Source organism: Tiliqua scincoides, chromosome 14, assembly GCF_035046505.1.
Source record: "Tiliqua scincoides isolate rTilSci1 chromosome 14, rTilSci1.hap2, whole genome shotgun sequence".
Classification (NCBI taxonomy): Eukaryota; Metazoa; Chordata; class Lepidosauria; order Squamata; family Scincidae; genus Tiliqua; species Tiliqua scincoides.
In genome coordinates, this window is record NC_089834.1 from 1931210 (window position 1) to 1954948 (window position 23739).

Sequence of the window (23739 nt, forward strand, 5' to 3'; positions counted from 1 at the left end):
CTGAAGGGGGCAGCGGTGGCCAGAGCGCCTCCCAGGCTGAGCCTCTCCTGCACGCCTCCGCTTCTGCTCCAGGGAGTGGGAGTAGGAGCGGCAGAGGCTGGCGCGGAGCACGTGGAAAGGCTGCCTTCCAGCACCTTCTGCAGACCTTTGACAACATGCAGCTCCCTCGCTGGTTCTCCTTCCTCATAGGAAACGAGGCTCTTTCTTAACTGGCTTAATTAAAGTTAAAGCAAAGTTCCTCTGAGATTCTTCCTCAGACGCGAGTCGGGCCGCGCCTCCTTCTGCAGGGCCACTCGCTGACAAGCGGGCTGCAGCCTCCACTGTTCCTTGCAGGCGGGGAAAGAGCAGGAAGTCCCGCCCTCGGCGGGCCTGTCAGTCACTGATGAAGCACCCTGGGCACCCTCTTCCGCTCGCTCTCAGCCCCATCTAGGCAGTGAGGGGCGGGCCCAAGGCCGGAAGCGGCCCGTGTCGGCCGCGCAGGCGCAGTGCCCGGAGGCGGGGTTTGTGCGCGGGCGGCGCGCGGCGCTTTTTGTGCGGGCTGCCCTCGCTGGCCTGGCCTGGCCTGGCCTCCCCTTTAACGCCTTTTCTTTTCTGCCCTCCGGCGGGATGTCCTGGGGCGGCCGGGACGCGATGGACTACGGGGGGGGCGCGCCGGGGGCGCGGGGCGGCGCGGGCGACGGGCGCATCTACGTGGGCAACCTGCCGGCGGACGTGCGCGAGAAGGACCTGGAGGAGCTCTTCTACAAGTACGGCCGCATCCGCGACATCGAGCTGAAGTGCAAGCGCGGCCTCGTCCCCTTCGCCTTCGTCCGCTTCGAGGACCCGCGGTGGGTGGCGCCGGGGGGAGCCCCGCCCCTGCCCGTGAGGAGAATTGAGGGGCCTGGGAGCCCCGCCCCGCGAGGGGGGGCTGCTGGAGAAGCCACGCCCCCTCGCTGCCCATGAGGAGAACGAAGGCGTCTGAGGGGGAGCCCCGCCCTCCTCTGCCCCCAGTCAGGGGGCACTGGCCTTGGGGAAGATGCCTGCGCCCGAGGGAGCCCCGCCCCGCAGAGCCTCCCCTCCCCGACCCTCTGCTCACTCCCTCACACAGCAGCGCTTTTTTCAGCTCTGCCTCGCCTGCCTCCCCACCCACTGCACATCCCTGCACAGGATGTGGTGATCAGGCTCTTGGAGGCTGCTTGTAGTTCCCCAGTGATGATGATGGGGGGGGAATGAGGACCCAAACAAGGGATGAGAATGAGGACAGGAGGATTCATGAAAACTGCTGGGGATTACTGTTGAGTAAATATGTTCAGGACTGCTCTACAAAAAAAAAAATTTCCTTACCCAGTATGTAATTAAGTCTGTGGGACTCTTGCCACAGGATGTGATGATGGCACTTGAAGGCCTGGACGCCTTTAAAAGGGGGTTGGACTGATGATGACGGATTTATATACCGCTTTTCAAGGAAAAGTTCACAAAGCGGTTTACAGAGAAAATCCAATAACTAAATGGCTCCCTGTCCCAAAACGGCTCCCAATCTAAAAAGATGCAGAAGAACACCAGCAGACGGCCACTAGAAGAGACACTGCTGGGCTGAGAAGGGCCAGTTACGCTCCCCCTGCTAAGTAAACAAGGAGCACCCACTTGAAAAAGGGCCTCTTACCCAGTTAGCAGGGGTTGATCATGGAGGCAACGTCCATCACAGGTTATATGCCATGATGCGTATATGCAACCTCCTGGTTCTAGAAGTAGGCTGTCTCTGAATGCCGGGTGCAAGGGAGTGGCAGTGGGATGCAAGTCTCTTGTGTGCTTCCTGTGGCATCTGGTAGGCCACTGTGAGATGCAGGAAGCTGGACTAAAGAGTCCTTTGGCTTGATCCAGCAGGGCTCTTCCTATCTTCATAGCAGCGCATCTTTTCTGGGGTTTTTCTTCTGTTTGGTTCTAAGCCCTGCTTGGAAAGGGAGCCTTTTGTTTTGCTGTGTGGGCTTGTTGTTCACATTTGTACACTGCCCCTCCTCCAAGGAGCTCAGGATGGTGTGCCTGTTTTCTTCCCTCCTTTTTTGTCCTCTCAGCAATCCTGTGAGGTAGATTTAGGCAGAGAGAGAGAGTGACTAGCCCAGGAAACTCCATGGCTGAGCTGAGATTTGAACCCAGATCTTCCAGGTCTTTAACACCAGAACCAGGACCATCCTGGCTTGTCAAGTATCAACTCCATCAATGTGTCCCTCTCTGTTGACTTATGCAATTCTATTTAGACTTAACTTGCAAGTAACTCACATTGAATCTGGTGGGGATTAGTTTTGAGTAAACTGCTTTCTTGAAAAAGGGCACATTGTTGTTGTTCAGAAACAACAGCAACAACATTGCTGTTCAGGTTTGTTTTGAAAGACCTCAAAATAGCCTCCACTAATGTAGATAACAGTTATAACAAAACAAAGCTGTTAAAACAGCAGAAGAGCTACGTAGGCAGCAAAATAATCTCTTCTTATTTGCACCAAAAACGGATTTCAAAAACTATGAGCAACAATAAATGGTAAATGCAACCTCCACCCCCATTTCTGGGTTGTATCTGTTTCATCCTCATTCTTGGGTTTTTTTCCTCCTTTTTATGGGGAAATGCTTCTCTTCCCCAAGACCTGGATCTTCTGCCTAAAAGCAGCTCTCAGTGTTTTTAAAAAGGCAAATTTGCATAGAGCTGCAAAGTACTGCAGTATTAGAAGCTAAAGCAGCCAGTCATGATCTTGTGTAGCACCACAAAGGTCCAGGGCAGTTTGCAGCTACAGGAGAGCATATCTCAGCCCTGAGGGGCTCATTGTCTGTAACTCAGTGGACCAACAGGAGGAAGGAGAGGAAAGTGGAAGCAGGGTTAACCCATTTCTGCCCAACGTTGCATATATGCAACAGGGACCAAATGTGTATATCTGTGGGCCAGGCAAAAATGGGTTAAATGGCAAGAACTGTGATTATTTCAGATTCCAGGGTATGGGAACTGTGAGGTTCTGTCTAAAGCTTCACAGGAATAATATAGGAGAAGGAGGAGTTGGCACTTACAGGAAGCTTTTAAGTGTTCAGAGTGCTTAATGAGGAGTATGGCTCAGTTGCTATGAATGTAGGTGTTTATGTCATTTCTGCCCAACTTTGCACATATGCAACAGGGACCAAGTACACCTGTGGGCTGGGCAAGAATGGGTTAAGTGTAGCGTGCATGATCATATGATCATACAGACAATAAAACTGTACTGGGTTGTCATTCTCTGTGTTTTGAGCCTCCTCATACCACCCGCCTTCAGAATATCACTGATTGGAGTCCTTGGGCTTATTAAATGAGATGTTTGTTCCCAAACCACAGTGAAAAAGCATATTTCATGTTTATGTTGGATGTGCTTTGCAAGAGATACACCATTCTAATTTGTTTTAATTTCTGTCAGCATATTTGGATACTAATAGTCATTTTCTTCAAAGTTTTAGCCCACTTTTGTCCAACACCAAAGACCCTACCACATTTGCCTGTCAAAAGATGACAGACCTTGAATTATCCTTGACCACTTCAAAAGACTGAGCTGATAGTACAGTGCCTTTCTATGGTAAAGGAGCAATAGTGCCTCAGGCTGTAGGACTCTGCCACTGTGATTACTTCCTCCTTGGTTCCCTTCTAGAGAGGAGCAGCAAGTCAACACAGTAATTGACGGTCTGAAAACACATGGGAATTCCCTGGTGTGGTGTTGTGCTGCTGCTTGTTGCTACAGGGCATGAAGTTTCTTGAATCCTGTTTCATAAAATCAGCTCAAATGGTGAACACATATGGTACATATTTTTCTTATTATGATCTTTGTCTGTAGGTTAGTATTTTAATACACTCAGGCCTCAAAAGTTTGAGCAATATTTCTGTGGCTGTAAGTGCAGGTGGCTGGCCCTTAAGGATGAGGCAGGTTCCCTTAGATCTTGGCATGCGCTAATGAATGTCATCTCAGAAATAGGGAGTCCTGGCCCTTTCAGATCCCCATCTCAGTATTCCTGTGTCTAAGTGTCAAACAATAAGAATTCATACTACCTTTTGTATTCCTTCTGGCTGCTGAGCCTTGCTGATTACAGACCTGTCTTTGTTCACAGAGATGCAGAAGATGCAATTTATGGGAGGAACGGTTACGATTATGGCCAGTGTCGTCTGCGAGTTGAGTTCCCCAGACCCTCCAGAGGTCGGGGTGGTGGCTTTGGTGGGGGGCCTCGTGGCAGGAACGGCCCTCCTTCACGGCGCTCTGAATTTCGAGTCCTTGTCTCAGGTATGTTGCCTTCTGTACTTCATACTGACTAGGAACCACCCTGGTGCCATGCCTCACTTATGTTGTGTTGGTGAGAAAGAAGGCGTCTCTCGCTGCCATAATCTCAGGTTTCTCCTTGTAAGTGAAACCCGTGCCTCCGGAAGAGTCTTTTTCAGAGATGAGAGAGAAGATGGACACACTTTCCTGGAGGAAGTCTCTTGCTTTGCTTGTGAAGTTCATCTTGGTGAATGACTGGTGAGCAAAAACATCTCTACCTGTGGGCAGGCTTGACCTCCATGGACTTGAAAGTGGGCAACGGGGGCGGGTGGGTGAGTGAAGGAAAGGAAGAAGACCCCAGGGATCGTCCTTGTAGCATGCAGGGCCATGAGAAACAGGTCTCAATGCTTTTAGCAGTCATGTTAGAGCACATTTCATGCTCTGAGACGAAACGGAGTCTTATCAACAGCTGTGATCAGTGCTGCAGCAGCAGTGCATTATTTGCACTTGCGGGAGAAAACTACCTCCCTCAGTTAGTAGCCTTGTGGACTCCTCAGAGCAACCTTGGTGTTTCTGGAATTAGGGACCCATGTAGTGATTTGGGAGAGACAGGTGGAAAAGGCCTCTTCCTGGAGCCAAATGGAAGTACTTTGGAGGTTATACCATGGAGACCAAATCTCTGGAAAAAAAATGCAACCTTCTCTGGCCACACTTACGGAATGGTCCACTTAAAAACCCGTGCCTGCTCCCACGCACAGCTTAACCAATGCCAGTGATCTAACACTCTGCTTCTCTGCATGCTACTGTGGCATCCTGGCTAGGAACAGGAATGATCCCAGTGAGGAAAACCACTGCCTTGCAGCCTCTTCAGCTTTGCACCAGGACCTGAAAACAAAAGTGTTGAACCCTAGGTGTCCCTCTCCCACACAGAAGCCTGGGAGGGCAGGGAGGAAATCTGGAAAAAAAATCTTTATGACTTTGTGCATGAATGGGAAATCCTGGATGGCTAGGAAGTGGTTGCAAAGCCTTTCTGAAAACTGCTTGAGCAGCAGTGCAGTAGTGTCTCCAAGATATGCTGTGGAACAGGGAAACCCACTTCCCTTGCCTTAGTGAACCTACTGCTAGTTAAGTACACAGGTGTTCTTGCTCTGCTGCCCAAGGATGAGCTATTGGAATCTAAGGACTCAGACTGTTAGAAGGGGACTTGCCATTTTTGGATGGGAATCCGATCCTGAGTAACTGAGTCGTACTTGGAGTACAGTCTCTTGCTGTCAGAGTTAGGGTGATGTTAAATTTTCAGTGGACCAACAGGAGGATTCCTCTCTGACTTCCCAGCACTCTGAGCCCTGGAGCCACCTGGGGGACTGTCTGGCTGACATGGAGGGCTCGCCTATACTGGAATGGAACTTAATTGCTGGTCTTTGGATCCTTCTGTTCTTATTTTAGCGTTTGATGCGCTGGAACAAACAGGAAGCCTGGAAAGAGCGGAGCCCCCAACCTGCTGGAGGGACCCAATCATGCCACCGTTCCCTGGCATGTGGCCTGCACAGCTCGTGCCCTCTCTTGACGTGGTCTCTTATGTTTTGTGTTCTCACCGCTCAGGGCTTCCTCCATCAGGCAGCTGGCAGGACCTGAAGGATCACATGCGCGAGGCTGGTGATGTATGTTATGCAGATGTGCAGAAAGATGGCATGGGGGTGGTTGAGTTTCTCCGCAAGGAAGACATGGAGTATGCACTGCGTAAGCTGGATGACACCAAATTCCGCTCTCATGAGGTGGGTCCCTGCCTGTGGGTGAAGAGCATGAGCGTGGTGCCGGTCACGGAGGAATGTGCCTTAACCTGCCCTCAAGAAGCACCAGGGCACAATCTGGCCCTAGTCTCTCTGAAGGGTCATTCTTGTAGCCAGGCTAGCAGTCCGGTCTAAGAGGTGTCGGGGCTTGTGAGACCCGCCCCATGTTGGCTCGGTGTCAAGCCCCAACAGCCAGGAGCAGGTCTTGTGCTTTCATTCCTATGTAACCAGGAAACTGAGCCTTTGGATCGCTTGCGCCCGACTTCTTCTGGGCAAGTCAAATTGACTTGTTTTGCCATTCTCCCTTTGACACCTAAGAGTTGAATGGACGTAGTGGCCATTTATTGGGGTAAGCTTAGTTCACCTTTCCTTGGCAGCCGGAGGTTATTTCCCAGAGGAGCTGCCGATAGCCACATGACAAGAGTGGTTGCAATAATCTTTCCACCTATGCATGGAACCTTTCTCTAGTGGTCTCATTATGCCTCTGCCACTAACCAGTTTTTTCCAGTCTTGGGGCAGTGCTACCTCACTTGCAACCACAGTCTTCCAGTGGCTGTCTAATCTGCTGCAACAACCCTCCATCCCAGCTGGAGGTTACTCGCTATGGAATTTCCCTCCAAAACCTGAGCTGCTGGGACACAGTTAACTTAAGAGATGAGCTGGTGTGAGAGTTCACCAAAGTGTCTCCTGTCTGAAGGACTGCACTAGTTTACATCTTTGCCTCTGACAGTTAAAAGCTTGGATTCCTTCTGACATCTTTACCTTCCTCTTGGTTAGATGGAGACAGAACCAGGCTGTGTTTACCTTGCGGCCGATTTTGTCTTCTTAAGGCCTGTTTAATAGTAGCGGTTGTGTCACATGCCCTTCCTCTAGACCTCAAGGGCCAGCCCAGAGGTGGCGGCAGCAGGAGATGGATTCATCCTGCCTTTGTGCAAAAGCTCCTCCAGCCTCAAACCACTTGTGCATTGGTTTCTGATCTCCATTTTTGGCAATCATTCATTCATTCATTCTGCTGCCCACAAGATGCTATGCAAATGTTTGGGTTTTCTTTTGTTTTAAATTCCAGGGTGAAACATCCTATATCAGAGTCTGCCCTGAGAGAAGCATCAGCTATGGCTACTCGCGCTCCCGTTCTGGTTCAAGGAGTCGCGATTCTCCATACCAAAGCAGGGGATCGCCACGCTACTCCTCTCCCTACAGGCCATTCTGATTGCGCCCAACAGGGACTTCTTAAAAAAATGTGAACTGAGCTTTTTATTTCTGCTCAGAGTTTACATTCCAACATGGATGGATATAGTCTTTCGTAGGAAGCCTTGTTTTTTTTTTCTTTCTATTCAATAAAATCTTTTTTTATTACTTACAGTTTTTACTAGGGAAGTGTTGGTATTGAAATACTATAAACCGTTGACACTTAAACTTTTTATTTGAAAAATGTAAATTGCTTGCTTTTGTTTCACCTTCCGACTGAGGGGAACTAAGCTGAAGAATTTGTGTGTTCATGGTTTGTCCACAGGATGGTGCTGTAATGCAGTGGAGCAACCTGTATGGCTCAGCCCGTTGTGGTGTTTTGAAATATACTTCATGTTTCTGTAACTCACAAGTGGGTGATTGTATTTTTGTGTAGTAAGAGAGTGGAAGACTGCAAAAAGTATGGGAAGCAGCTCTAATCACAGCAGAGCCTGTGGTGGATCCTAAATTGCTTTCTGCTGCTGGCTTTAAAACTCTGCCTAGTGCCCAATGCAGCTCTCAAGTTAGAGCAAGAGAATACTTCCACTGTTCTGGCAAGAGCCCAGTACAGTGATGTATCAGCTACATGGATAGGTGATGTGACCTAGCTGTACCTCAAAAGCAGATTAGAGTGAGGCTGGTGGAGTAGGCTGAGTGAAGGAGCTGGCAGAGCATGAAACATGATCCCTAGGTGTGACTGATGAGGAGGAGAGGCACCAGCTCTGGCTGAAGATGTGGCCAGCTAGCTACTAGGGGAGCCTTCTCACCAACTGTAAGACACGTCCACTCTAAGCTTCAGTTTGAGCCATAAAATAAAGCTGCCCTCTGTGGTTTTGTGCTGTGGGTCCCTTGTAAAGTGGGATGCTCTTTAGCTTAGAAGTGTGAAGACTTCCTGGTGCAGGGGAAGATAAGGTGGTGTATTCAGAAACTTGTTTCAGCCAGCCAGCTGTAGTGTCAAATGTGGACCTTGGAAACAGTGGGATGTGGATTTTGCCTGAGCCACAGACTTCAGCTCAAAACCAGCACTTGCTCTGAGAAGAAGGTCCTCTTTAAGAGAACCTCGTCCCACGTCCTGAAAAGCAAAGCTCCTGTCTTCAGTGTCCACCCAAGAAGCTTTACACACATTGGCAACCTGCAGTCTTGTGCAGTTACTTGACCTTGCTGTGTTGACCTCAGTGGAACTGCAATAGAACAAGGCTGTATATTACACAGAGGTCAAATAAGTCAGAGAAAGGTCTTTTCTGCTTATATGGGTGCATGATGAAACTCACTAGTGTTCTGAAATGGTTACATGACCATTTTTCCATTCGCATCCCACCTTTCTGCCCAAAGGGCATCCAAGGCAGCTCAAAATGACACTGGAATACCTAAATCATAAAACATTAAACATACATGTATAAAAAGGTGCCAAAAACCCCTCTCCCCAGCTGACAACTGGAGGGGAGGAGAGGCACTACAACATTCTCTCTTGTCATAACTATTACAAAAGCCACACTCTCCCCCTACACCATACTAGAAGGGACATCTACACAGGGGAGAGGACTGTTAGCACTGGTGTTAATCACAAATGTCCCAAACAACCCATGTTCCAGTCCAGCAGTCATCCAGGCCACCACAAATGTCTTCCAAACTTCCCTTTGAAGTTCCCAAACGCCAGACTGCAGCTCTCACCAGGCAAGACAAATACAGGGAAAAAGAGGGCGGCCCTTGCCCCTCACCGAAGGGGTGTTGCTCCACACCACAGGCTCACCTGGGGAAAAAGGCCTCCAACCCACTGTATTCGCTACACAAAGTTCTCCTGTGGGTAGGGCTCTCCCACTAGCTGTCATTTTTTTTTTCCTGGACAGCAGCTTATTTCAAATGAGGGATATGCACAGAGTGAGAAGCAGTTCCCTGTCTTGGTCACAATCAAACACTGCATTTGGAACACCCAAACCCAGCAGGCAGAAGCACATTTCACTGTTGGCTGAGTGCTGCCTTTGTCAGTGGAAAGATATAGGATATCATTTGCAGGGGTTAAAAATATTAAACAAACCACTTTTCACAGAGAAAGCTGAAGCGGTTGTGCAAGGGACTCAGGATTTAATTTCAAGTGCAGCTGCATGGACTGAACTGCATAGATGTACTCAAAGAGTCAACGGTGGGATCTTCTGACTAGGATTCTTCTTCCTGCAGAAAAGTTTGTCTGTCTTCAAGCTTCGGCAGTGGGATGTTACCTAATGAAAACAATGAAAAAACCCACATTGCTTGGATTAATAAGGCCTTGTTCATGCAGCTTTACTTCAACAGCTCTAGCCATCCTCTCTGGCAAACTTTAGTAGAACAGCCAATTCAGTGATCCCCATCTTAGTCCCGGTCTGTAGGGGTGACCAAGGCTGTTCTGTTTTTCTTGCCAACTCTTCCCAGGGTTTGCTCATGTGCAAAACACAAAACACAGTAAAAAGGAACTGGGTGCAAAATTCTACTTCCTGCAAGTTTTGAGTCACAAACCCCTCATTCCATCCCAACCCAGGAGCTTGTTCAAACAGTCTTAGAAGTGTGAAGTTAGTGGCTTTAGCTATGAAGGAAAGAGCGTTTCTGACGCAGGTGTCCATGGCCAGCAGCTGTAACTTCACAGTGATTACCTACATCTTCACCTAATTTAGAACTAGCAGAATCAAGTTTTCTACCAAATTGTGCAAGCGTTACTTTCTCTGTATTGCAGAGCAGAGTTTTTTGAAGCAAAATGATTTTTTTTTAATAGTTTACCACAGAGGCAGACCTTTTCTTACAGCCTCATTTATAAGGACATCAGCTAAACTGTGGCAGTTCCATTTCCTGGCAGTGGGGAGGGAACAATTGAGAAACTCTCTCAATTACATGCACAGAAAGCTAATTCCACATTTTTGGAAAAGGGCTAGATTAGAAGCACTGAGCATCCTCCAGCAAGGTCATAACTATTACCTGGTGGAGCGACAAAATATTCCTCCACAGTCCGCTTTGCCGTCTTCAGCAGCTCCTCTGCACAACTGCCTTCTGTGACCTCATCTTCCCTGAGATACAGACACCTGCAGAGCAAACTATCAATCAGTTTCTGAAATACATAATCGGATGCTCACTGCTGTGCTGCTCACTGGGGTCAGAAGGTCTTGCATGAGGAGGAGCGACAACTATTCAGCTGTGCTTCTGGCAATGAAGTCTGCCATCTCTGTTCGACACTATTTGCCATAAGCACTTTCTCTGATGTTGGACTGTCTGGCTACTGAAAGATATTCTTATGTTCTTAAGATATTGAAGTGGACAGCACAAGAAAGACCAGCGTCTCCGCTTACAGAACCAAGCTTCTAAAAATGTCTGAGTTGTCCTGCTGGGCTGGACTGAGGGTCCATTTCTTCTAGTGTTTAGTCAGATATCTCTGAAAGCTCACATGCTGGACACAGACTCATGGAGGAGTCTACAAGGGAACCTACAAGGTTCCTACAAGGGAACCTACAAGGCCAAATCCAACCTCCTGCCAGTATGGTCAGTCCATAGCAACCACATCCCTGATGGATGAATAAGAAGATGGTGTGTGTTGTCTTTTGACTCCAGCAACAAGCCTAATGTCCCTTGACACACAGCAGTGCTATTATGGGTAAGAGATCATGAATTTATGTCATTGCTGTAAGCTAGGAGCCATCACCCCACCCTGTGGTCTGAATCCTCCTGAAGTTTCCAGGCCTTTGCTGTGTATTTACATTCTAAGGACTATACAAAGCATGGTCCCTGTCCAGAGGAGTTTATAATCTTCTAATCCTGCATTTTGTAAGCATTAGGGCAGGGGTCTCTAAACTTTCGGCCAAAGGGCCGCATCAAACATCTGGCACAGTGTCGAGGGCCAGAAAATAAAATTAAATATAAAATTTAAATAAATACATTAGAGATGGAACTTAGATGAATGAATAATGGGCTCAAATGTCCAGGATTTCTCCAAACACCAACAAAGCCCAAAGCATACACTTAAACAGAGCCCCATTCCCCCACCCCGCAAGCACAACTCTGGTTGTGTTTGGTCAACTGGACCAGAGGCTCTCAAGGAGTCAGAGGCTGGCCACGGACCACATCTGGCCCCTGGGCCAGGATTTGGAGACCCCTGCATTAGGGAATAAGCCGTGTTGAATTAAATGGAACTTGTGACTAAAGCACTCAGGATCATGATGCAAGTTGGACAAGCAAAGGTGAAGGAGAGTTGTTATGTGATTTCTGATGGGGAGAATATGGGGGGAGCATCTGCTTGCTTGACAGGGTACTGATAGCCCTCCCTGTTAGCTAAATTATGCAGGAGACACAATTTTGTTGCTTGAGTAGAATGCCAAACAGTTTTCTAGAGATTCTTCCTATCAGCAGTTGCCACCATGTAAAACAACAATGGTCTAAGCCTCCCTAGAGGAATCTTCTGACATGTTTCTGTATCAGTAGAGAACAAGATTACACTCCTACAGGACAATACAAGACCGATCCAAGAAACAACACAGCTCCTTGTGAGTAGGAAGAGGATTTGTGCAGAGAAGCTGAGACAAAGAGCCACAGGTGTGTCTGTACCTGTCCTCCAGCACAGAATCCATGGGCTCAATCCCATCCGTACTGACAGTGTGGAGTTGCTCAGCAAACTCAATGGCTCTCTTCAAACGCTCCACGCCCTCCCGGTTGCGGAAGTCGACTAGTGCCAGGCGCTCCAGGTGGTCAAGCACCTCCAAGGTCACGTTTGTCTTGTGTGAAAGAAGAAAAAAGTCATCTCTGAGGGTCCTGCAAGAGTCCCAGCAACCAGGTGAGGCAAATAGGAACACATCAGCCCAGCTATCACTTTAAAAAAAACCCTCAGCCACACAGTCTCTTCTGAAACAGGCTTACAACATGGTTTTTTTGAGTTGTGTTTATGTGCTTCCCTTTCTTTGTACATGGCAACACGCAATTAGGATTGCAGTGTTGAAGGCTGCTCCAACATTCGCATGGTGGAAGTGTGTGACGGCTATGGGCAGCCACCCTCTCCTGTCAAGATGAACCACAAGTACAGCCGAGTGTCAGGCTGGATTTACAGAATGAGGAAGGGCAGGCTTGGCCCCTGGGCTTGGCAGCTGTGCCTGGCAAGCAGAATGGAGCATAATTCAGGGCCGGGGTTAAGATGCAAGACCTTTGAGAACCTTTTCAAGAGTGCCCAGATTTGATCATGGGAATGCTAAGGAAATCAGGTATGAACCAGAATCCCCTGGTCCCACACGCACAAACTCATTAGCAGCACAATTCAAAGCATGTTCACTTGGAAGAACGTCATACTGGGGCCCAGTCCTGTCCAGCCTTCCAGCTCTGCTGCTGGATGTGCCAGTGGGGGGAGAGGAGCCAGGTCAGGCAGAGGGGGCAGGGGTGTGTGGGGGAGGGGAGGCAGGACTGGTGGGGGAAGGGAGGCAGGTCAGGCAGAGTGGGCAGGGGTGTGTGGGGGGAGGCTCTGCTCTCACTCCAGTGCGCGGCTCTGCCTCACGCCCCGGCCGGGCAGGCCCTCCTCCCCGCGCTGCTCACCCGTGCGGCTGCCGGCGCGGAGCAGAGGCGGGCCCCCCGCGGGCAGAGGGCGGCGGCCGCCCGGGCGAGCCACATGCCGCGGCGGAGGGGCTTCCGGGAGCGTCGCGGCGGCGGCGACGCGCTTCCTGCGCGCGCGCGGGGGGCTTCCGGCGGGGTCTGCGCGGCGGCGGCGCCATGAACAGCGTGGGCGAGGCCTGCACGGAGCTGAAGCGCGACTACGACCAGTGCTTCAACCGCTGGTTCGCCGACACCTTCCTGAAGGGCCAGGCGGGCGCCGCGGACCAGGACCCGGACCCCTGCCGCCTGCTCTTCCGCCGCTACCAGCTCTGCGTGCAGGCAAGCCGGGCCGGCGGGGCTCCCTGCCGCGGGGCGCTGCCGGCGCCCGGCCAGACTCTTCAGCTCGCGCGCCTCCCCGGCAGGCCCGTCGCCAGCACCGTGCTGGGCTTCCCCGTTCGCGCCGCTGGGCTGGCGCAGAGGGCGAGGCGCTGCCCCCGGGGAGTCTCCGCCCCGAGCCAGCGTCACGTTCTGTGCCAGGACCTGGGCGAGCGGGCGGCAGCGGCTCGCGCGCTGTGCTGCTCTCGGCCGACTGTCTAGACCCGGGTGTGTCGCTGGGGGTTTGAGCAGGAAGGAGTCTCGGGCGGGGAGGCAGCCCGCGTGCCGCTTCTCCTCCGGCGGGGCGTCGGGGTGGGCAGTGATCCTGCCTGCGAAAGGGCTTTGGGCGATGGGAAGTGCCTGGCTCCAGAGACTGGATGAATCTGTGGCCACCGCTTGAATCGGTTCCCAGTGAAACGCAGGCTCAGCGTCGTTGACATGTTGTGGCCCTCTGGTGACGAGTTGCGGCTTCCTGTTGGAGCAGTTCCATCAGCGGGCACAGCGCCGGGCAGTGTTTTTGATGTGCAGCAGGAGAGAGCCCTGACCCCGAGAAGCTTGTCCTTTAAAACAGATAGACAATAAGGCCCAAAGAGGGTGGAGAGGGAGAGAAAATGAGGAAGGGGAAGGGGTGAATGTGTGAACAGTGCCCTCCCTAAGCAGTGCTTCTCAAACATTTTAGCACCAGGACCCACTTTTTAAAATGACACTCTTATCGGGACCCGCCTAGCTTTACAAGAAATTTGAAAGGTGATATAGAAAGTATTTATTTATTTACAACAACCATTTTCAGTCACTGTGCTGTGGCACGCTGGTGTGCAACGGGTGGTCTGCAGGTGTGTTGTGGGGGTTTAGGAGAGGATCTTTTAATAGTAGGGCCACTGGAGGATTTCAGCCCTTGCTGTCAGTGCGGTGTGCCTTGTCAATTGTCAAAACACTGATGGTGTGCCTTGACAATTTTAGTGCCTTGTCAGTGTGCCATGAGATGAAAAAGGTTGAAAAGCTCTGATTCACAAGTAATATTGTATTTATTTATTTGCAAAGAACTTGATGGATTTCTTGTAATGAGGCAGCCCTAATGCATAGCCTCAAGGCCTGAGGAGCTTTAGTTCTGTGTCATTCTAGCTCTGTAGGCTGACAGTGTAAGCAGAACAAAGGCAGAAGCTTCCTTGGAGCATCATTCTCTGGCTGGGCATGTGTGTCTCCACACAGTGCCAACTTGTTTTCCCTTAGCTCAGTGGTCTAACTGGGAGGCTTGTGCATGTGTACCGAATGCATATGTGTTCTTGCTATTGATGGACCCGATGCCTGGCCTCCCTGCAGAAGGAGATTGCTGACCCCTGGTGAGAGTGATGGACAAGGGGAATGATCTGGGCAGCAGAGTTGTTCAGAGTTGCCCTCTGAACAAAGGCAGGGAGGCTGAAGTGTGGTGGGGAAAGGCCAGAGAGAAAAGGGCTGGAGAAACCGAGGTAGGCAGTGCAGCAGTTCAGGTACTGGACTAGGACCAAGGAGACCTAAATTGGAATCCCATTCAGTCATGAAGATCCTTGGGCAAGGCTGATTGTTCCAGTTCACAGGGTGGCTTTGAGGACATGTATCACCCTTAGTATCTTGGAGAAAGGACAGGCTAATAGTATTTATTTATTTTTTAATCAGAACATGAACCAAGGTTTCAGGCAGGTTTTAGGGCACCTGGATGAGTTTAGTTCCTGTTTTTGTCAGATTCTCTTGTGCTCCAGTTTTTCCTTGTGTTTGTGCTTCCTTTCACAAGCCTCTGTGAAAAAGGCCAGTGGTGCAACTCTCCAGCTTTCACTGTTATTTTTGCACCAAGCAAGGTTCCCACGCTTGCACTTGGAGTTCTCATTCTCATGTGCACTGAAAGCCTGTCGCCACCATCCTTTGGAGCGTTTTTACAGGCCTTGTCATGTTCTGAAAGCCACAGCGGGATTATTAAAATGTGCTTGCTCTTTTTCCTCCATAGAAAGCTATTAAGGAGAAGGACATACCCATTGAAGGGCTGGAGTTCATGGGTCCCAGCAAGGGAAAATCAGAAGACTCTCCCTGAGTGGGATGAAGCCTGCAACGTCTTCTGCACTTCGACAAACCAGCCACCCAGAACGGACTCTGCTCGTGTGGCTGCAAGAGACAGCAAGACTTTGTTCCCTGGCAGCTGATGCCTCTAATCCACCTGCTGCGGTTTCGTTTATGAGTGCTGGGTGTTGCTGTCATCCTGTGTATCTGGGAGAGGGAATCTGCAGAATGCAAATGAATGTTTCTCATCATAGAATCAGGGAGGAGCTGATGGCTGGCTGACCATCAACTAATTGCTTTTATTTATGCAAGTGTAACAATGGGAATGTGGACATGTGTAGGTTGCTTAGTAGTTGCTGCAGCACCTTGTGTTTCCTAAGTACTTTGGGCCTTCTGTATCTGCGGGGATCCGTTCCAAGACTCCCTTGAAGTGCCTTTCAGATGCATCTGGGAGGGCTTCAGAGACAGGGGGAGGTCACATGTAACCCCGCACATCAGAAGACTTCCTGGATGCAACTGGAGCACTTCCGGTCATGTCTGGGAAGCCTCTGAGGCTCTCCAGCCACAGGCTCAGTGTCTGCCAATATTCAGATCTGCTGATGCCGAAACCACAGATAAGGAGGGCCCACTGAATCTTCTGGCTGGTGCCTGTTTTACAAGAGTTGCACCAAGTGCCTCGTCTAGTGATGGTCAGAAGCTGCACTGTTCAGGCAGAGTCATTCCAGAGAAACATCATTGTGCTCCTCCCCATCTCTGAGAAAGAAAGCGTGTAAAGCCTGTTGTTAGTCTCTGAAATGCCCTGGAGAGTAGTGAGGAAGATTCCAGGCACACCAGGCCTTCTCTTTGGAAGGGGAAGCAAAATAAAACACCTCATGCCTGGTACTTTGCTCCCACTTCCAGTGTCTGGCAAGACAATGTTTTTAAAGGGTGGCAGGTGCCCGTAATTCCTTCTCAGCAAGGGAGCCACTGCTGCATCTTTCTACCTCTTGCACAAGCACAGCTTCTTCTGAGGCACAGAGCTGTGGGTCTGCAAACCCTGCATTCATTTTACCAGCTGTTCATTTTGCTCAGCCAAAGTTCCAAGGCTATTAAAAGGAGACTGTTTGGTTTTGACAAGTTACATCATGGCAGGTCATTAGTCTTGAGTAGTGCATGAAATCTTGCTTCTCTAATCTGAGTGGATGGTGTGCTCAGCCACAAAGATTCCCAGAGGCCAGCATTCTATGGGAATCTTTGTGCCTCCCCTACAGGTATGGTCATGTTTGTGGCCCATCATCTGTTGCAGCCAGCCATGGCCTCGATACACCTGTGTGCTGCATAGTGTAGCATGCCAGGCTGAAGTGTGATGCTCCTGCTGAGGCAGTGTTTGCAACCCTCATTAATTAGATTGTGAGGAGCACCACAAGCAAGTTTTCCTTGAAGCCCATCTGTGTATGTCTTTTTTCCTGTTGATGTGGAATTTTGGCTACACCAGCAGTGAGTGCCATGTCTCTAAAGTGGCAAACCCTCAGGGCAAGCAGTGCATTGCAAAGTTTGTGACATGGCTGCAGGCCTGCTGGTTTCACCTTTAGCCAGAACACCTGCCCGGATGGACCAAGGGCACAGGAATTCTCTGCAGCCCTGATGTCTGCCACGGCCAGCCCACCTCTGCTGGTGCCAACTTATCACTGTGCTCAACAGAGAAGGAACACACTTCCCCTGTGCAGTCTAATCACAGCTGTGGACATGTTCTTGCAACAGAAAGTGCCTTTTGAGTACGGAGGCGGATGTGGTCTGCTGTGTGCAATAACAGGAATTAGAATAAAATGTAAATCTGCAGTAGCTTGTGCCCAGTTTGTTATTTTTTGCATGGTTTTCCCACACTTGTTCCACAGTGAGAGGCCATCATGATGGCTACTGTCACTTAGGGCCAAGTCCCTTTTGCAGGGCCTAGGAGAGGGGGTTAAAGGGGGTAATTTGTACCCGGGCCCAGGGTCAAAAGGGGGGGCCCAGAAATTTCCTGAGATCTTCTGTTTCCTCAGACTTGTTGCCCGCATGAGATGCTGGAGACACTACTGATGCCACCTGGGCTCCAAAGACTTTTCCAGCTGGCTCTACCCTCCCCCATTCTGTTTCACTCCTCCCCCTTTGCAAAGGGGCCCCAAAGAAACTTTGTACCCCCTGATAAAATTCCTCTCAGAAGCCCTGCGCTTTTGCACAGCTGCTGCTGTGCACCAGTATTTTCTGATGGTGCACTAACCCCCAGAGCTGTTGCCCCAGTGTGAGGGGCCCTCTGAAACAGAAGCCTGCCTTCTCCTTCATGAAGCTACTTGACTAGCAAGAAAATAGAAATAGACCTGTCTTACAGCCATTTCTGCTCAACATTACATATATGCAGCAGGGACCAAATGTGTACACCTGTGGGCCAGGCAAAAATGGGTTAACTGCCCCCCCCCCCAGCTGTTGACTCTGATCCTAGTCCAGGGCTTCTGGACCTTCTTCCAGAGGCACTATACTGAGATTGCAGGGGAAGCGCAGTCAAATCCTGCTCTGAAGGGTATGTCACACCCTTCAGGTATCCAGCTCTCTGCAAGACTGAACTACTTCTTCCAAGAACTTGTCTCTTACTATTCCTGTTTTTATGAGGCTAGGGATTTGAAAACCAGAACTTTGGCTGCAGGATTACACTGCCAGTCATGGTACTTAACCGAAATGCAATTGAACTGGCCCAAAGCCCAGCACGTATTAGCTATCTCAGTACAGGCAAATGGCAATGCGCAACTGCGTTCGAGGTTGCAGAGGTGGGCCTCTCTCACCTCCCATGGAAGTGTACATATCCACCTGAGGTGCCCACACAGTTTCAGACCAGAGCTGTCTGCCTCTCTAGCTTAAAAACTCATCTCCCACTCATGAATGACGTTGGGCTCACCTACATGCTTCATTCCTGTCCCCTCCCTCCTTTTCCACACCAGAGCCTCAATTCAGATCACAAAATGCTCTCAGCTCAAGCAGCACCTAAAGCATACTAGGCAATACCCCTTCAGGGTTCTCCCTGTCACCCCTTAAGAGAACACTCATTGGTGACTGCGCTACCCCTTTCTTGCTGCAAAGACAGCACTAAGGAACTGTCATCGTGAGACTAATCCAGGACAAGTGTTTGGTTGGAGTTAAGTTTATTGTTTAAGGGACCCCAGCAAACAAACAAGGGCTGCCAGAGGCCGGAATGCCATTCGTAATTGGACAGTACAAGGAATGCAGAGTGTGGAGATGGGGACCCAGCCTGAGGTCTGGTCCAGGTACCTTCATGGTCCGCGTGCTATGCTGTACATGCTTAGTGGTCATCTTCGTAGCCAGTTGGGAGTGCGTTGACATGCGGATTGTGGAAGAGAGTATGGTTCCCGTCACCCCAAGGGAAGGGCTGTGAAGAAAGGTGGCAGTTTTAGCTTGCTCCTGCTCAGGACAAGTCATTCTTTGTAACCAAAAATGCACAGCCCATTTCGGGATTCTTCCAGAACTGAATCTTGCAAAGCATTTTTAATTGAAGATAAATTGCTACAGAGCAGGAACACTGGGGTGGGTTTGCAAGAAGCCACCAAAATCCACTGGGGCCTCTAGAGTCCTGATCAAGAATGGTTTCTTACAAACCTGCCTTGCACAGCCAGCTGTAAAACTGCTTCAACGTAGTGGTCCATTCTGCCAATAAAGTGGTCAGAATAAGAGACAGCCCACTCTTTAACATTCCATCATTATGGAACATTAGTCTGGTAGAGGAAGTTGGTCTCTGAAGGTGGTTCCCGGCCCATATCAAACAAGCCCAAATCCTCCTCAAGATCAGCTTGGACATAAGAAGAGCCCCACTGGATCAGGCCAAAGGTCCCTCTAGCTTCCTGTATCTCATGGTGGTTCACATAAGAGAACCATAGACCTGCATTCTCTTGCCACTCCCTTTCATCTGGTATTCTGATGTGGCCTACTTTAAAAACCAGAATATTGCATATATGTATCACAGCTTGTCACTGTGATGGACTTCTCAAGAAATCTGTCCAATCCCCTTTGAAAGGCATCTAGGCCAGACACCATCACCACATCCTGTGGCAAGGAGATCCACAGATTAATGACATGCTGGGTAAAGAAATATTTTCTTTTGTTGGTTCGAACTCTTTGCAAATGAGGAAGGAGAAGGAACAATTAAAATTCTTGCCTGCAACTTAATGGTTGGGGCTTAGTGTGCAGTTCAGTATCCACTCAAACCTAAAACCAAAGGGAACCTACTCCAAAATTAGAGGGGGGACCTTAGTTGCCCCACTTGGAATCACAGACAAGGCATGAAATGGATCTGCATTCACTGCCAGAAGGCGTCAGATGTCACAAGGGAAAGGCAGCACCTACAGAAAAGGGAAGCAAACTGCACACCTGCACAAGCACAACACAATGTCTGGTGGGAGTGAAATAGCTTCAGCCCCAACGCATTTCAATTGTGTGCCACCTTTGCCAAGAGAATATAAAGAACTCTGGATGAGGTTCAACAGAGCTGCAGTCTCAAGCACCCTTGAGGTCAGGACTGCTGGGGCTGAAAGGCCAAGGGGACACCGGGCCTCACAGGGCCTGGCCTGTCTGACAGCAGAATGTCTGTCCTGCTCAGAAGGCACAGAAGCTGGAGTGGGAGTTGGCCTCCCCAGGCTTCACAGTGCACACACAAATCTGCAAGAGCCTCTCCAACTTCTAGACTCAGAATGAGGTGGTCTACTTTAAGTTTTGATTTTTACTCCAACTGGCAGCTCTCGGGAACCACAGGAGGACCAGGGGACCTATGGGATCCAGCACATACCAAACAGGATTTCACCTTCTGAACAGATCTTAAATGAAATCTGAGATCTTAAGTGAAACCTGTTTCTAACACACCCTTAGGATGCTTTACAATACCAATGGCCCACCTGCTCAAGTACCTCCAGTCTGCTTTTGTTTACTGCCTGGTTTAGAGCATTAAGCGTGTGCCTGTCTGGCTGGTGTTTAAATGGACAGCTGCCACAGATACAGTGGAGGACAGTGACCCTTGACCACTGAAGAGAAGAGGGAATTTTGGCAGGTGCAAGCTTTCAAACCCTTCCATGTTGAGCTGCACCTGCCAAAACTCCCTCTTCTCTATTATGGATAAAAGGTTTAGCCACTCTGTCCTCCACTGTATCTGGCCACCCTGAGCTGTCACCAATCCAGAGGAACGAGGTTTCTAAAGGCAGCCCCATACCTTGGTCCGCAGCCGGAGATGTGCAAACGGAATGAACTCTGGCCTCTCGTGCTCATGCTGAGCCTTCAGGTAGCAATTCAGCATGCAGACGGCAACTCCAGGGATGGCAACCACAAAGGAGAGGATCTTCCATGTGCGGGCTGGTGGAGGAATAAAGGAGTTCACACAGGTGCAAAACTGTTAGGTTTGCTTGCACAGGAGTGAAGAGTATTGCACCAACCCAACACTCCAAACATGAGCCAAACCCACACACAGAAATCCTTCACATTAGCCAGACACAGACTTCAGATCAGTCCACAAGCATAAATGATAGGGTAAAAGTGCCCCAACTGAGAACAGCTGCTCATCACTAGGGCACACCTTGATTTTATCTAGGGTGCCTCTCTCACACCTTGATACACTTTTCAGTACCCAGAATCTTCCCTCTTGCAGCTTAAGCCCATTAGATATTCTAGTCCTACCTCTCTAAGGCAGCAGAGAGCAAAGTTCTTGCCCCTTTCCATGCAACAGCCCTTAAGGTATTTGAACAGCACTCTTGTGTCCGTGTCCCCAATTTTCTTTTCTCCAGACTGAATATACCAAGTTCCTTCAGTCCTTCATAGGACTTGTTTCCAGACCCCTGAACATCCTCACCATCCTTCTCTGAACCTGCTCCAGTTTGGCTGCGCCCTCCTTGAAGAAAGGTGCCCAGAACACAGTAATCTAGATGACTGCTACTCAAAGGGGTGCCTGCAAAGTATTGGCTGATGGTCCACAGCAAGTTCCCAGGAAACACTAGTAATAATATAAATATATTATACTATCATATTATTATATAATATAAATATATATATATATATATATATATAATTTATATTATCATATTATAATATGATAATGTATATATATGTGTATATATATATATATATATATATATATATATAAACATAGTATAATATACTTTATAGACACACACACACAGATGTGTGCGACTTAATGACAGTGATATATTCTCCAATCCCTGCTGTTATGTGATTAGGTCATTAAGTGAATATTCAGCCCAATCTAGTGCCTTTGATATGTAAACAGACACTCGCTGCCAGACACTGTGCAGGCTACTGGAGGCTGTTGCCTCTTCTTTGTAGTAAGGGCCTCTTTGTTGTGGAATCAGACACTCTGCTGCAGGAGCCTCTTTGTTGTGCTTTGACCACTGCTGTGTACATGGTCCATCCTTAAGCAAAAGATGATTAAGTGGCACACACCTTACATTGTTTGTATTCTATATTTACATTGTGTGTACAGTAATTCAGTGGCACACGCCTTCTATGTGTGCATGTGTCCCTGCGTGTGTGTGAAGTATAATTCAGTGGCACACGCCTCCTACGTGTGCATGCGTGTGCAGGGCAGCAGCTCAGCGGCTCAGGCCTTGTGTGGTGGTGCAGCAGGTCTGTGCTGAGACTGGTCCTGGTCCCAGTGCCAGGCGGCTGCGGGGCAGAACAGCCAGCCGCCCATCCGCAGCGCCGCTGGAGACGAGCCCCCGGCCTCGGAGGTCGCCCCAGCAGCGCAGCCCCCTCCTCCGCCGGCTGCAGGCGGTCCGGGAGGCGGGCCGGGCCAGGCCGGGCGGGCGCGGGGGGGAAACGGCCCACACGCAGCAGCCCCGAGGCGAGGAGGAGGACCGGCCCGCCCAAGGTCACCCTCCCGGCAGCCGCCCGTCCGCAGGCCGCTCACCCGCCCCGGCCTCTCCGTGCCCCGCCGTGGCCGACAGCAGCCTCCGCAGCCCGGCCCGGGGAGCGCCGCCCGCCAGGCGCCTCCAGCCTTCGCCCAGCCGCAGCAACGTCGCCATCTCCGCCTCCCTCGTCCGCGCCGAGGACTCCGTCGCTGACCCGGAACCGGAACTGCCGAGGAGGGAACCGGCGCGGCGCCATGACGTCAGCGGTCGCGCTCTGTTTCGCCGCCCCAAAGACTTAGGAAAAATCTAGAGCGACTTTCGGTGTCCACTTCCGGGAACGGGTTGGAGGTGGGGCGCCAGTGCCTGAATGTCTCTCTGCTGCTTTCCCCCAAGGGCAGGCCATTGGTCTGTGGAACCCCCTGCCACAGGACGTGGCGATGGCACCTGAAGGCCTGGATGCCTTGGAAAGGGAATTGGACAGACCGAGGAGGAAAAGCGAGGGGCATGTGCAGCCTCCTGGGCTCAGAGTGTCAGGTGCAGGGAGGGCACCAGGAGGCAGGTCTCTCCTTGTCTTGTGTGCTCCCAGAGGAAGCTGGTGGCTGCTCTGAGACGCAGGAAGGTGCACTGGAGGGGCCCTGGGCCTGATGCTTGTGCCGCCCCAACCCTGCCCTGAACCCCAGACCCCCTCCTTCCACCGCTCCCTCTTCCAGCTGGGAGAAAAAAGACGGAAGTGTGGTGGGTGAGCCAGAGCACCTCCAACATCACCGCTGCTGTGATGCGCACTCTGCCCTCCTCTGCACTTCCTTTTGAATCTGGGAGGTAGGAGGAATCAGACAGCCCTGCCATTTCATTGCCCGACGTGACTTCCTTGGTCAGCCTCACGGACAGGCTTGCAGGCTTCGGTTTGGTGGGCCCAGAAGGCCTGGCTCACGCATGTGCAGGCATCTCTTTTTCTGGGACTACTGTTGGTGCCTGCATGTTTATCCCTTGACGACTTGCATGTGCATATAGGTAATCACAGCTTTAAAAGCTTCACAGCTTCACAGCTTTGGTCCCACTGTGCATCATCCCAGATGCAGTGATTTTTAGTCACACGTGTTCACCGTTCCAGCCATGTGCCAGCATACCGCAATCCAGTCATGCCCAATGTGCAGGTGTGAGTTCACCCATGGTCAGCATGGGAGTGTGACCAAAACAACAACAAAATGCCTTGTCCACTTAGGCAGAGCTGTTGTTTTCAGCCTGACAACCTTTAGATCTTGATTGTGTCAATGTATTCATTTAGAATATTTTGATACTTTTCCCTTTCTATAATAAGGGACACGTTCAAGGTGGTTTAAAGAGTGCAAAGCAACACATAATAATAACACACTACTAGAGGCACTACAATGAGCACAACATAATTAGTGACAGAGAAACAAACACCAAAAATGATTGAACAAAATCTAAAGTAGTGCCACAGATGCTAAAGAATATAAATGGTCTTTTAATTGTTGCCGGAATGAAGGCAGAGAGAGAGAGTCTGATACCAAGTGTTTGGGAGTTCCACAGACAGGATGCAACCCCAGTGAAGATCTTCTGTGATGTTGCTGCAGATCGAGCCTTTGACGGCAGCTGCAACTGCAGGAGGGTCCCATCTGCTGACTGCAGGGAGCAGGTCATTTCACAAAGTGAAGGTAATCC

The 23739-nt window shown here is 50.2% G+C and overlaps 4 protein-coding genes across 4 annotated transcripts; 2 read left to right on the top strand and 2 right to left on the bottom strand.

Annotated features, from left to right (window-relative positions):
* Window positions 1–503: 503 nt before the first annotated feature.
* SRSF9 (serine and arginine rich splicing factor 9) lies at window positions 504–7381 on the top strand. The gene is made up of 4 exons (XM_066609897.1): window positions 504–827; window positions 4090–4259; window positions 5838–6010; window positions 7092–7381. Exons 1-4 carry the CDS (start codon window positions 607–609, stop codon window positions 7233–7235), a joined length of 708 nt encoding a protein of 235 aa, XP_066465994.1. The 5' UTR covers window positions 504–606; the 3' UTR covers window positions 7236–7381.
* A 1933-nt stretch (window positions 7382–9314) lies between these two features.
* GATC (glutamyl-tRNA amidotransferase subunit C) lies at window positions 9315–12890 on the bottom strand. The gene is made up of 4 exons (XM_066609898.1): window positions 12785–12890; window positions 11813–11979; window positions 10196–10299; window positions 9315–9468 (listed from the first exon to the last, which is right to left on the bottom strand). The coding sequence occupies exons 1-4, from the start codon at window positions 12857–12859 to the stop codon at window positions 9407–9409; spliced, it is 408 nt and encodes a 135-aa protein (XP_066465995.1). The 5' UTR covers window positions 12860–12890; the 3' UTR covers window positions 9315–9406.
* Window positions 12891–12929: 39 nt separating this feature from the next.
* On the top strand, window positions 12930–15965 carry TRIAP1 (TP53 regulated inhibitor of apoptosis 1). The gene is made up of 2 exons (XM_066609789.1): window positions 12930–13120; window positions 15135–15965. Exons 1-2 carry the CDS (start codon window positions 12959–12961, stop codon window positions 15216–15218), a joined length of 246 nt encoding a protein of 81 aa, XP_066465886.1. The 5' UTR covers window positions 12930–12958; the 3' UTR covers window positions 15219–15965.
* Window positions 15966–18319: 2354 nt separating this feature from the next.
* On the bottom strand, window positions 18320–22294 carry COX6A1 (cytochrome c oxidase subunit 6A1). Its single transcript, XM_066609817.1, has 3 exons — window positions 22116–22294; window positions 20409–20548; window positions 18320–18581 (listed from the first exon to the last, which is right to left on the bottom strand). The coding sequence occupies exons 1-3, from the start codon at window positions 22228–22230 to the stop codon at window positions 18495–18497; spliced, it is 342 nt and encodes a 113-aa protein (XP_066465914.1). The 5' UTR covers window positions 22231–22294; the 3' UTR covers window positions 18320–18494.
* Between the last annotated feature and the right edge of the window lie 1445 nt (window positions 22295–23739).